Source organism: Orycteropus afer, unplaced genomic scaffold (assembly GCF_000298275.1).
Source record: "Orycteropus afer afer isolate SDZICR_OR568_19922 unplaced genomic scaffold, OryAfe1.0 scaffold00093, whole genome shotgun sequence".
NCBI lineage: Eukaryota > Metazoa > Chordata > Mammalia > Tubulidentata > Orycteropodidae > Orycteropus > Orycteropus afer.
The window spans coordinates 1,381,268-1,395,358 of NW_006921680.1; the positions used below are offsets into that span (position 1 = coordinate 1,381,268).

Below are 14,091 nucleotides of genomic sequence, written 5' to 3' on the forward strand. Positions count from 1 at the left end.
TTTTATCTTGTCATTTCTTCCGTTTGCTTTAGCTATTCTCCGCTCAAGGGCAAGTTTCAGAGTCTCTTCTGTCATCCATTTTGGTCTTCTCTTCTTTTCTCATCTTTTTAGTGATCTCTTGCTTTCCTCACAGATAATGTTCTTGATATCCTCCCACAGTTCTTCTGGTTTTTGGTCGTTGGTGTTCAGTGCATCAAATCTATTCTTTAGATGATCTCTAAATTCAGGAGGGATATATTCTAGATCATATTTTGGCTCTTGTGGACTTCTTTTAATTGTCTTTAACTTCAAGTTGAACTTGCATATGAGCAATTGATGGTCTGTTCCACAATCAGCTCTTGGCCTGGTTTTTGCTCAAGATATTGAGATCCTCCATCGCCTCTTGTCACAGATGTAGTCAATCTGATTCCTGTGTGTTCCATCTGGTGAAGTCCACGTGTAGAGCCACCATTTGTGTTGTTGAAAAAAAGGTGTTTGCAATGAACAAGTCATTGGTCTTGCAAAATTCTAGAATGCGAGTTCCAGCATTATTTCTGCCACCAAATTTTCCAACTACCGGTGATTCTTCTTTGTTTCTAACTCTTGCATTCCAGTCACCAGTGATAATTAACACATGCTGACTGCATGTTCGGTCAATTTCAGACTGCAGAAGTTGATAAAAACCTTCAATTTCCTTATCTTTGGCTTTGGTGGTTGGGGCATAAATTTGAATAATAGTCATATTAAAGGGTCTTCCTTGTAGGCATATGGATATTATCCTCTCACTGACAGCATTGTAATTCAGGACAGATCTTGAAACATCCTTTGTGATGATGAATGCCACACCATTCCTCTTCAAACTGTCATTCCCAGTATAGTAGATCACATGATTGTCTGATTCAGAATGGCCAAAACCAGTCCATTTCAGCTCACTAATGCTGGGAATATCAATCTTTATGCGTTCCATTTCATTTTTGACAACTTCCAATTTTCCTAGATTCATACTTTGTACATTTCATGTTCTGATGATTAATGGATATCTGCAGCTGTTTCTCTTCAGTTTGAATGGTGCTACATCAGAAAATGGAGGTCTCGAAAGCTTTACCTTATCCATAGGAGTAAGGGTGGGTTTAGTCAGTGATGCAGTTTTTTTCCAGTCCTATTTTGAGAGCCTTCCAACCTAACCAGACTACTCATAAAGTTGCATGGTAATGTATCAAACATTGTTTCTTTGCTATTCATAAGGTTTTCCCTGGCCAATTCTTTGAGAAGTGGATGGTCTCTTCCTTCTTCCTAGTCTGTCTTAGTCTGCAAGCTGGGCTGATGCCTGTGCACCATGTGCATCCCACTGGGTTTGAAACACCAGTGGCTCAGCCTCAAAACTCACATCAACACGTCACCACGGTAGGACAAACTGAAAGACAAGTTTGTCTCCCTGTTGGAAACCTCTCGTACCACCCTTACCTGGGTCCCTGTGGCTGACTCCTCCTCTGTCTGGATTACTGGGCATTTTAATCCCCTTTCTCCTGCTCCCCCGCCCTACTGCTTTGGGCGTGCCTGAGTTCCCTCTCCTCACCTGGATCCCTGTGGCTGACTGCTCCTCTGTCCAGGTTCCTGGTTTTTTAATCTCCCTTTTCCCATTCTTCTGCCCTGCTGCTTTGGGCATGCCTGAGTTCCCTCTGCTCACCTGGATCCCTGCGGCTGACTGCTCCTCTGTCCCAGTTCCTGGCTTTTAATCCCCTTTCTTCCACTCTACCATCCTGCTGCTTTGAGCATGCCTGGGTTGTTTCTCCTCACCTGCACCCCTGTGGCTGACTGCTCCTCTGTCCTGGTTCCTGGCTTTTACTCCCCTTTCTCTCACTCTCCTGCCCTGCTGCTTTTTGATGAATATAGATCACTGAAAATTTTGAATGCCAGACTAAAGAGTCTGACCTTTCATCTGTAGACAGTTAAGGTCCTGTGTGGTTTGTGAGGAGAGGGGGGATGTGTTTGAGCGAGAGAGAAAGAAGTAGAAATCTGGGAAGAGGAAATAATGACAGGATAGACCCTGTGCCTATCTCTCTAGTGGTATAGTGGTTAATGCATTCAGCTGCTAACCAAAAGGTCAGCAGTTCAAACCTACCAGACACTCTGCAAAAGAAAAATGAGGCAGTCTGCTTCCATAAAGATTTACATCCTTGGAAACCTTATGGGGCAGTTCTACACCATCCTATAGGCTTGCTATGAGTTGGAATTGACCTGATGTTGTGGGTTTTGGGTTTGGTGCCTATCTCTATCACACTACAGCCTAATTTTTTTATTCATCTTCTTCTCTCATAAGACTTATGGCTTGGAACTAAGTTTCCTAAGGACCTAGCAAAAATTCTGACAAATGTGTTTGACAAAAGGTGAATGAACAAACAGAGACTAGTGTGCATTTCTTGTCTTAGTCATTAATAAGCATAGTATGACAGAGTAAGTAGTGCAAACAGTTACACACTTGTTTAATAGCCCAAACGTTGACAATTCAAACCCACCCAGAGCCATCTCGAGAGACAGGCCTGGCAATCTGCTTCTGAAAGGTCACAGTCTTGAAAATCCTATGGAGTAGTTCTACTCTGTACACATGGGGTCACCATGAATCAGAATCAACTCAATAGCAACTAATAACAACATGACAGATGAGAATACAGAACTGACTTGAACCACTTTTACTTTTCAAAAGTGAGATCATTAAGATGATTTTATAAACAATATTTGTACAGCAAGTGTAAGATGTTTGGGTTCAATGTGAGTAACACCAGGACCAGATACTCCATAACCAAGATAGCAATTCTAGTCAAATACAATCAATTAGTAGTGGCTATTAGGAGCTCTGGTGGCATAGTGCGTAAGGCATCTGACTGCTAACCAGAAGGCTGGCGGTTCAAATCTACCAGCCACTCCTCAGAAGGAAGATTGGGCAATCTACTTCCATAGAGATACCTCCTCAGAAACCCAAGGAGGAGTCACTATGAGTGAAATTGACTCAAGGGCAGTGAGTTTGGTTTTGTTTTTTTTTTAATCTGGAGCAGTGTTGAAAAAGAATTTATGGTTTGTGCCATAATAATGAAGATCTGCTGAAGTGTCAGATTGGGAGTAGATAACTGTTGTGGATTGTGTCCACCTCAAAATATGTTTTGTAATACTGACCCCATACCTTTGGGAATAGAGTTTTTCTTCATGATGTTAATGAGGTCTTATCATTGTCAGTTGTGTTTTAAAAACCAATGACTTTTGAAATATAAAAGAACAGATTAGGCAAAGCAGTAAGTAAGCACAGATGGAGGAAGACAGATACCACACCTTCCAAAGATCAAATACCCAAGAAAGAAACAGAAGCTAAAAAGAGACAAGGACTTCCCCTAGAACCAATAAAGAGATAAAGCCTTCCCCTAGAGTCGGTGCACTGAGTTTGAACTTCTAGTCTCCTAAACTGTTTATTAAAGCCATCCACTTGTGGTATGTCTGTTATAGCAGCACTAAGAAACTAAGACACACTTAAATGACTTGTTTGTATTTTGCTCTAGAAGTTATTCATTCAGTTTCTTTAAAACTTTTCATTTTTTTTATCTTCTTAATATAAATTGTAGGAGCTCTGGTAGCATAGTGCCTAAGGCACTTGACTGCTCACCAAAAGGCTGGCGGTTCAAACCCACCAGCCACTCCTCGGAAGGAAGGTTGGGCAATCCTACTTCCGTAGTGATACTGCCTCGGAAACCCAAGGAGGGGTCGCTATGAGTCGGGGCTGACTCGACGACAAACAACAACAATATAAATTGTACCTCTGGTGGTGTGGTGTTAAGGCATCTAGCTGCTAACCAAAAGGTCACTGGTTCAACCCACCAGTTGCTCCACGGAAATAAAGATGAGGCAGTCTGCTTCCATAAAGATTTACAGACTTGCAAACCCAACGGTGGTAACTATGAGTCAGAATCAACTCAACAGCAGTGAGTTTTGTTTGGTTTTTTAATATAAATTATTCACCACTCATCTGTCAGTCTGTCGTACTGTGGTATCTTGCATATTTCTACGATGCAGGAAGCTATACCACTAGTGTTTCAAACATCAGCAGGGTCACTTATAATGAACAGATTTCGAGAGCTCTTCCAGACTGAGAGACTAGGAAGAAAGGCCTGGAAATCTACTTCCAAAAATTAGCCAATGAAAACTCCATGGATCACAGTAAAATATTGGCCAACATAGTGCTAGAAGATGAACCCTCTAGATTGGGAGAGCTTTCTGAGGTTGAAGGCACTCAAAATACACAGTGGCCACAATGGACTCAAGCATACCATTGAGCGTGAAGATGGTGTGGGACTGGACAGTATTTGGTTCTGTTTTACATGGGGTCACCATGAGTTGGAGCCAAACTGATGGCAACTAACAATATAAATTATGGAAAGAACAACTCCATTTAGATTAAGATTTCCATTATTTGAGCATAGATAATAAAAATTTACTGCATTGAAGGAAAGAGAAGCCAGAGGTTGGAGTGTAGAGGAGCTAGAGGGTTGTCTTGCTTTTTCTAGTCTATGGTTTCAGAGCCCTAACTATTCTGCCAGGAAAAACAAGAGTAAATCACAGTAGACTTAAGATCGTAGTCTGCTGCTTGCCCCCAAAATCCAATCAGTGCATGTTTTATGAGAGCTAGCTCTCTGTTAGGACTGAGTAACACAACCAGGGGGAAGAAGGAAAATCTGTAAATACTGAATTCCAAAGTTTACACCAAAGTTTTGAGACTAGACCCAGAGAGAAGCAGTCATTAGGAATGAGGTCAAGGGTGACGAGGACTACAACCCTTGGTGACAACATGTACCACTCACACTTACAGTAAGGAGCCCTGGTGGGGCAGTGGTTAGAGCACTGCAAACCAAAAGCTGGAGAGCTGAATCCAGAAGCCCCTACCCACCCCTACCCAGAGGAAGATGTAGCAGTCTGCTTCCGGAAAGACTGGAGCCTTGGAAATCCTACGGGACAGTTCTAGTCTGCTCTACTGGGTCCCTATGCGTTGGAATGGACTGACCAAGGCATTTGACTGCTAACCAGAAGGCTGGCGGTTCAAACCCACCAGCCACTCTTGGGAAGGTTGGACAATCTACTTCCCTAATGATACCACCTCGGAAACCCAAGGAGGGGTTGCTATGAGTCGAATCCACTTCATGGCATGAGTTTGGTGTTTTGTTCGTTTGTTTTTGTTTTTTTAGTGTAATGTGTAATGTTTAAAATAAAGTTTGTAAAATAAGATATAAACACAAACATTCTCGTACAAGTTTTGTTATTCTTACTGCTTTGTTTTAAGGAAGATATGGTAGAGTCTCACTAAACTCACTGCCATCGAGTGGGATCCAACTCATAGCGACCCCTCCTTGGTTTCCCAGGCGGTATCACTAAGGAAGTAGATTGCCCCATCTTCCTTCCGAGGAGCTGGTGGGCTTGAACCGCCAGCCTTCTGGTTAGTAGTCAAATACCTTTGGTACTACACTACCAGAGTAGACATCCTTATTGTCCGGAGTGCAAGCTGTTTACAGTCCGGCTTCAGGTACTATCTGGTGTAGAGAGCAGCTGTAGAGCAATTGTGGATACCGATAACTCTAAGTCGGTAACTCCCCTAAAGTAAGCAAGCAAGCTCTAAAATTGCCACCGGGCCTGAGAAGTGGTACCAGCTCAGTCCTGCCTATGAGCCATCAAAATGCCCAATTTTCTACAAACGCTTGCAAGGGACAGAAGAGAGCCCCAGCCGCCACACGCCACCCTCAACTCCCTGCCAGCCCGCCTCCCACCTCTACTTCTGACCCCCTCCCAAACAAGCCCCAGTAAATCCAAGTAAGGCGCAAGCGCAAAGAAGTTCTCGTTAACCACGCCTTCCCCTGGCCTGAGCAGGCGCAGTTGGGAATAGGATGACTCCTTGAGTGATTACCGTCCTTTTTACCTTTTAACAGCCTTAATTGTCCCAAGTATCTCCAGTGTTTATTGTCCTTCTCTCCTGTTGCAAGTCCCTTCGCCTAAACTAGCAGCTGCTGTTTGAAGTTAAAATTTGCATCTCCCATTATAGGCAACTGTTCTCAGAAGCAAGGCATGTCAGGCAGCAGTCCTGGCAGATAAGAAAGCTAAAATAGCACATGGTAGAAAACCTGTACAATCCACCAACTAAGACACGTGACAAAATCACTTATAAATAAAAATCTCCCTTACTCCCATAGTAGATCGTCCATATGACACAAGTAGTTTTACTTTCACATGCAAGTGAGAGTAGTTTTTATTAACAATGACCTGTAGTAACACACGACGCATGCGCCAGCCATCAGTGGCCGTTTGGCACGTGAAAAGGTCTCGGTACAGGCCTATTTTGCGCATTCTGTTTGTTGTGGCTGAATCTTCTGGGCTCCGCCACGATGGGGAAGGTTAATGTGGCCAAGCTGCGTTACATGAGCCGAGATGACTTCAGGGTCTTGACCGCGGTAAGAAATCTGCTTTTCCCTTCTCTCTTGTCCTTTCCCACTGTACGCTCTCCCTGTTCTTCAAAGTTTGCCCAGAGCTGAGCGAGCGCCCTCGGTCCTGGAACGCCGCGGAGGTTGAGGATGGGGGTAAGAGGACCTGAGAATCAGACTTTTAAGAAGCCTGGAGAATCGCTCTTTCTTGGGAACTTAATTTGGCCGCAGATAAAGCGAAAATCTCTTTCAATTTCATTTCTTTCTACGGCACTTACTGCTCTCTGAGCAGCCACACTCATCTGTGCCCTCGGAACCTTCTATGAACCCCGGACTTCCGGCTAGTGGGGATTAAGACGTCTCCTGAGGAGAATCGGTAGATATTGTTTCTTTGCTAAGGATGCATTCCGCATTCGGACTCGTCACTTCCTTTTGGTTCATTCAGTCAACACATACTTGTCGGGGTTTAGTTGCCATTTTTATAGGAAATTCATCTGGCAGCAAGACAGGAGACAGATCGTAACCAAGTAAACGAATAAATAGGCAGGATAATATCAGATAATAAGGACACTAGAGGTGATAAACCGATAAACGAGTAGAAGTGGTGGGAATTCTACCTTTAAATTGGGTAGTCAGGGAAGGCTCATATGCATGTGCGATCTGGACAGTGAAAAAGGAAGACCGAAGAAGAGTCGATGCTTTTGAGATGTGGTTTTGGCGAAGAATGGTGACAGTATTGTGGACTGCTAAAAGAACTAACAAATCTGTCGTGGAAGAAGTGCAGCCGGAATGCTCTTTGGAAGCGAGAATGGCCAGGCGTCCTCTCACCTACTTTGGTCATGTTGTCAGAAGAGACCATTCCCTGGAGAAGGATATCATGCTTGGCAAAGTGGAGGGACAATGAAAAAGGAGAAGACCCTCAACGAGATGGATTGGCACAGTGGCTGCAACGATGGGCTCAGGTACAGCAAGGATCGTGGGGCTGGCACAGGACCGGGCAGTGTTTCATTCTACTGTACATGAGGTCGCTGTGAGTTGAAGACCACTCCATGGCACCTAACAACAACAGGGAAGGCTGCTGGGTGTATGTTTATAACCAGTCTGTTGTTCCTAGTTACCGAAGTCTATGAGATCTTTGGAAAGGGGGTAAAAAAAAAAAGCCTGGCACTTTACAGGCACTTATGTATTTCCTAAACAAAAGAATGAATGGGAGAATGATAGGAGCAAGGGTGAGACAGAGGAGCCAGAACTAGGAACTCTTTGGAAGAGTTATTGAAGAATTGAAGGCAACAATAAATGCAAACATCTTGAGGCAGGAATTGTCTTTGAATGTTTGAATAACGAAAGGGGCCAGTGTTCTGGAGCATAGTGAAAAATGGTTGGAAAAAATGAAAGCCCTGTCTTGTTTCAATACACGTTTGCAGGCCTTGGTAAGGAATGTTGTTGTTGTTGTTATGATGTACCGTCGAGTCGGACCCAACTCATAGTGACCACTCCTTGGGTTTCCGAGGCAGTATCACTATGGAAGTAGATTGCCCCATCTTCCTTCTGAGGAGTGGCTGGTGGGTTTGAACCGCCAGCCTTCTGGTTAGCAGTCAAGTGCCTTAGGCACTATGCTACCAGAGCTCCCTGGTAAGAAATAGTCAATGTATTCTAACTGTGGGGAAAGCCGTTAAATGATTTTAAACAGAGGAGTGACAAAAAGCTGTGTTAAGGAGTAAGCCCCACTGTAAGTACCACCTATATTATATAATTGTGTGATAGGCATAATGTGATATGAGCCAGACTGATCCTTTTGTATATATTTTTTTTAATTTCATGTTTGTTTGTTTTTAAATTAGTCTTAAATAAGCAATAAACTATCAAATGCAAAATTAGTGTAAAATTTGGAAGAACTTTTCTTTTCCTTCCCCTAGATTCAGTTGGGCTTGTTCTATCTACTGTCACCTCTGAAAGTTACCCTCTCTACATCCTCAGCAAACTCACTCATTCCCAAGTGCCTCTGAAGACAGAAGGGAGTCAAGAAAAAGTGTCAGGGATAAGAGAGGGGTGTTACAAAGCATGGAAGATGAATTAGATTTAAAATGTGAGATTTTGTAATGTATCACTATAGTTCCAGGTTTACCCAAAACTTTGGCTCTGCAATGTTTAAGGTCTTTTAAATTACACCAAGGAATGACCTAGTCAATAAATATAATATCCCAGACTCAGTTCACCAATTTTAGCAGCACTGGTATCAGTGGCCATCTTTTCTTAACTCTCTTTCCTTGACTTTTCTGGCTCCTCCTATTACAATAATCATTTTTAACTGCCCTTTATGTCATTGTGAACTTTCCACAAAATTCTGCCCTCCAACACCTCTCTTTTCTCTACTATCTTGTTTGGTGATTGCATCCACTTCAAGCTTCATCTTTAACATCTATGAAATAATTGACTTCTTTTTTTCCTTAGATTATGACTTTGTTCCAGAGTATAGTTCTGCTTTTCCAACTCTCCTTTAAACATCTTCAGTTAGAGGATCTTCCAAAACCTCAAACTTAATGTCCTGAAATTGAATTCATTAACTTTGTCTAGCCCCCCCCTTCTTTTCCTAGATCCCAGACAAAACAAACAATAATTTTAAAACTTGCAATTCCTTTCACTTTTACTGTACTCAACCAATGTCCAAGCCTCCCATACAATTTCATAAAGATACATAATTTCTTCCTTCTGTTACCACTACACTTACCCTGTTCTGGCTTCACTTTCCTCTGGCTTTTACTGTTTCTTAGTTCTCAGGTACTTACCTCAAGTTTTCACCTTCTCTAAACAGCTACACATATTTCTTCTAGATTGATACTTTGCAACAACTCTGTTCATGTACCTCCCTGGGCCAAACATCTTTAAAAGGGTTTGGGTTTCCAGTTTTCCTCAGTGTAAAATCTAAATTTCAAGGCATCTTACTCAGAAATCTTTTCTAGCCTTCTTTTCATGAATTCTACCTGTCTTCCCATCTGAACTTCCAGTTTACTAGCTGTACCCTATGCCCTATACAGGAGTGAGCCCTGGTGGTGCAGTGCCTAAGGCATTTGATTTCTAACCAGAGAGTTGTCAGTTCAAACCCACCAGCTGCTCCACAGAAGGAAGATGAGGCAATCTACTTCTGTAAAAATTTATCACCTTGGAAACCCAGTGGGGGGTCTCTCTGAGTCTGAATCGACTCAGTGGCAATGAGTTTGGTTTTTTATTTCCACAATTAAGTAATAAACTTTGCAGCAGTGAAGAATGTGAAGATTGTGTGTATGTGTGTGTTTTCTTTTTTAATTCTCCATATTGTGTAACACAAAATCTATATACAGTACTTTTGCATTAAATTCTGCATAAGTACTTGAGAAATCTATAGTTTTTAAAAGTAAATGTTTAGATGTTAACTAATATTTTAGTATTTACCATCTCTGCTATATTAAGCACTCACAATTCTCTTGAAGTACATAAAGTTTCGTAAGGAGGTAATATGAATGTCATTGATTATTTATTAAATTGTGATGAAAAATATGTTCAAAGGAAAGAGTGGATTTTTTCTCAGAATTGGTTGGGGAAAAGCATGCTCATGGAAATATCAAGCAGAGTTAATTTCTTAGCAAAGTTTTGATAGGCAAGGGCTCTGTGTTGATTGTGATCACATAATGATTCTTTTCATTTCAGGTTGAAATGGGAATGAAGAACCATGAAATAGTTCCCTGCAGTTTGATTGCTTCTATAGCCAGCCTTAAACATGGTGGCTGTAATAAAGTTTTAAGAGAACTAGTGAAACATAAACTCATAGCTTGGGAGCGTACCAAAAGTAAGTATTTTGAGGCACCAGTTCTGCTTTTTCATGTGACTGGCTTCCCCAAGAACAGGTGTTCCAAAAGGCAGGAAGTGGAAGTTGCCAGACCAATTGAAATGCTAGATCTAAAAGTGATAACAGCATACTTATGCCATATTCTGTTGGCCAAGTAATCACCAAACAAAACGAAACCCACTGCCGTGAAGTCAATTTCTACTCATAATGACCCTATAGAACAGAGTAGAACTGCCCCAGAGGGTTTCCAAGGCTGTAAATCTTTGTGGAAGCTGACTGCCTCACTTTTCTCCCATAAAGTGGCTGGTGGGTTCAAACTGCTGACTTTTTTTGGTTAGCAGCCGAGTGCTTTAACCATTTTACCACCAGAGCTCCTAAAGCAATCACAAGGCCCGCCTAAATCAAAGAGGGTAGCGAGATAGACTGTCTACTTGTAGGGAAATAGCAAGTTTGCATTTCAGAAGAGTAGTAGGATAGAGTTATTGTTCACACCATCTTTGGAAAATGTAATCAGCCACAGTACTTCCCAAACCATCTGTGGTGAAAGATGGGTTTCTTTTTTTCCAACCCGACACAGATCTGAACAAAATGCAATAAAAAGGACTAATTAATTAGGAAAGTGAAATAAAAAACAGTCATACAAAATGCAGATATAAATTCTTTATTATTGAAATTAAAGCCATACAATGAATTGGTCAAATTGATACAAAAAATTTTCTAACTTAAATAATTTATTTCAGTTTCTGAAGTTATTTTGTCACAGACCAGTAACAACATTTACACACTGGCAAAGTGGTTACATTTTGAGGAGCACTACTACACTAGAGAGGAGCTCTGGTAGCATAGTGCCTAAGGCACTTGACTGCTCACCAGAAGGCTGGCGGTTCAAACCCACCAGCCACTCCTCAGAAGGAAGGTTGGGCAATCCTACTTCCGTAGTGATACTGCCTCGGAAACCCAAGGAGGGGTTGCTATGAGTCGGGGCCGACTCGACAGCAAAAAACAACAACAACAACAACAACACTACACTAGAGAAGAAATGAAATTGTAGGAAGGAGTCATGGTTGCACAGTGCTTAAGTGCTCAGCTGCTAACCAAGGAGTGGGCAGTTTGAACTCACCACCCACTACAGGGAGAATGATTTGACAATGGATGTCCATAAAAAATTACAGCCTTGGAAACCCTATTGGGCAATTCTGCTCTGTCCTGCAGGGTCACTATGAGTCAGAATTGACTTGGGTGCTCAGAAAAGACTGGCAGATGGAACCCACCAGTAGTTCCACAGAAGAAGGGCCCTGATAATAAATATACCTCCATGAAGATTTCAGCCTAGGAAACCCTATGGGGAAGTTCTACTTTGTCCTATAGGGTCACTGTTGGAATCATCTTGACACACAGCAGCAACAAGAAGAAAAAAAGTGGGAAATTTGCCAGACTGGGTAGTTCATCTTTTTCCAACTAAGACTTCCCATGATTAAATTCTAATGTGTTAAACTGATGTCACTTGTAGGTGCAATGCAACTAAAAATTGGTCTTAATTTTCTTTTGTTTAGCTGTCCAGGGCTATCGGTTGACAAATGCAGGCTATGATTACCTAGCTTTGAAGACACTTTCTTCTAGACAGGTAGTTGAGTCTGTTGGAAACCAGATGGGTGTTGGCAAAGAATCAGGTGAGTGCTAACAGTAATATTGAAAGCATATTCTTTGCTTTAGTGTGTATGTCCCCTTGGAAAAGGATTCACCTTTAATTTTTCCATTTTTTCCAACTAAACGGTAAATTGAAAAATCGGCTGGAAACAATATACATTATGAAAGTAGATTTAGTAGTTTGTTGTTGTTTTCATAAATCTTTTACTGAAAATACAGTTATACTAATTTTCCTCAAATGAAATCTTGGCAACTGTTTATATCTGATAAATTGTACATTTGAAATAGTTAAAATAATACCTGTGCATTTATTTATTCTCTGTGTAGAAGACAAGAAGGAACAAAGAACAGGAAATGATTTTCTTTATACCATCCATCTTAAAGCTTTGTATCCTGTAGAGTTACATTATCTAAACTGAGAAAACAAAATTAAAATTAAGTAGTATTAGGAAGCCTCCTCCAAAGAAGGTTACTGGGTTACTTCATGTGGTTTATATGTTTTCTGTGTTTATAATCAGATTGTGCTATATATTTAAGAAGTAATGTAAAAGAACTAAATATAGCACAACTTGTGTATGTATATATGATACAAACTATATAAGGTAGTAAAGCACTTTCTTTGGGGTAGGCTTTCTGTTCATTTTTTTACATCATCTGAACTTTACTTCTCAATGTAAAATGATGCATGGACTATTAGAAATATTCCAGTAATATGTATAAAAGAAGCATGACATAGAAACAAAAAATTCAATTAATTTTTTTAAGAAATCCATGGCATGGCAAAATGATAAGTAATACAAAAAGATAAACTAAAGTATAAGTCTTATTGCTAATTTCCTGTTATTATTTCCAAAGCTGTCAGTGTTTGATTTCATATATATCCTTTTAGAAATATTTTAGTTAAATACAAGTATATTTATATGAATTGAGGGGTGTGTGTGTGTGTGTGTATATATTTGTATATTTTTACATGTATACATAAAGTATGTGTCACTTAACGTCCATTCAGGCAACACTTGACCACATTGTGATTCCAAAAGCTGGTGTTTGTTTTGTTTTGTTTTAAAATAAAGGGAAAGTCATTCTTTGTTTATTATTTCCCCCTAATGGTTTTAAACCTTCAGAGTGGGGAAGCAGTGGGGCACATCCAGTAGCCACAGAGCTTCCTCTTTCACCCCTCCCTCTTCTTGCTTCATTCACCTGCCCAGCAGCACTGCAGCCTTTCACTCCCTGCACAGGGCAGCACCTGCTACATCTCCTGCACTCCTGTCATGGGTGCTGGCTGTATTGGGGAGGCCTCAGGCACTCTCAGGCTCTTACCTATGTGGCAGCAGTGACAGCCAAGGCCACCACCACCAGGTGTACTCCCAACGGCCGCAACTCACTCCCCACTTGGTCCCTGTGGCCACCTCTCCATGCCCGCCCATACCCTACCCTGCACCTAGATCTGTGCAAAGGCCTGAGCAGCTACCAGTACAGCCTCTGTCCGGCCCAGCTGCACACCCAGCAAGACCAGCCTCCTGCATCCAGTGGCTATATCTTTCAAGGTTTATCTGGCAGGCTCCCATCAGTTTTACTATAATAGGTTTTATGGTGTTTTAACTACAGATTGTGTGGGGACGACTGCCTGTTTACAATAGCGTGCTCACCCAAGGTCCAAATCATGTAACATCAAAATCACATAACGTCCCTTGAGCACCACCTACCTCTATACACAAACACATACATGTGTTCACAGGAGTCTGGGTGGTGCAAATAGTTAACACGCTTTTACTACTTTTTCCAATCTGGATACTTTTTATTTCTTTTTCTTATCTTATTTCTCTGGCTAAGACTTTTAATACGTATTGAATAGAAGTAATGAGAATGGGTATCCTTATCTTGTTCCTAATTTCAAGGGGAAAGCTCTTAGTCCTTGTACATTAAGTATAATGTTGGCTATTGGCTTCTCATATTGTTGCTGTTACGTGCCCTCAAGTCAGACCCAACTCATAGCGACCCCTCCTTGGGTTTCCGAGGCAGTATCACTTTGGAAGTTGCTAAAACGGCAAGGAGGCCACATGTTCTGACCTCCTCTAACCCTACAAGGGGAAGGCAGGATTACCAGCAGTAACCCAAGGCCTGTTACTGCAAGGCCAAACATGCTGCCTCCCTCCAGCCCTTTCACCAACCGTTCCTCCCAAAGCACCCACC

General features: G+C 41.6%; 1 protein-coding gene across 1 annotated transcript in view; it reads left to right on the top strand.

The window, feature by feature from the left end:
• Positions 1 to 6,392: 6,392 nt before the first annotated feature.
• The window catches only part of RIOK2 (RIO kinase 2), a 41,630-nt gene continuing 33,931 nt past the window's right edge, over positions 6,393 to 14,091 (top strand). Inside the window, exons 1-3 of the mRNA XM_007942538.2 lie at positions 6,393 to 6,458; positions 10,113 to 10,251; positions 11,805 to 11,921. Of these exons, the coding sequence (XP_007940729.1) occupies positions 6,393 to 6,458; positions 10,113 to 10,251; positions 11,805 to 11,921 (322 nt within the window). The remainder of the gene's footprint in view (positions 6,459 to 10,112; positions 10,252 to 11,804; positions 11,922 to 14,091) is intronic.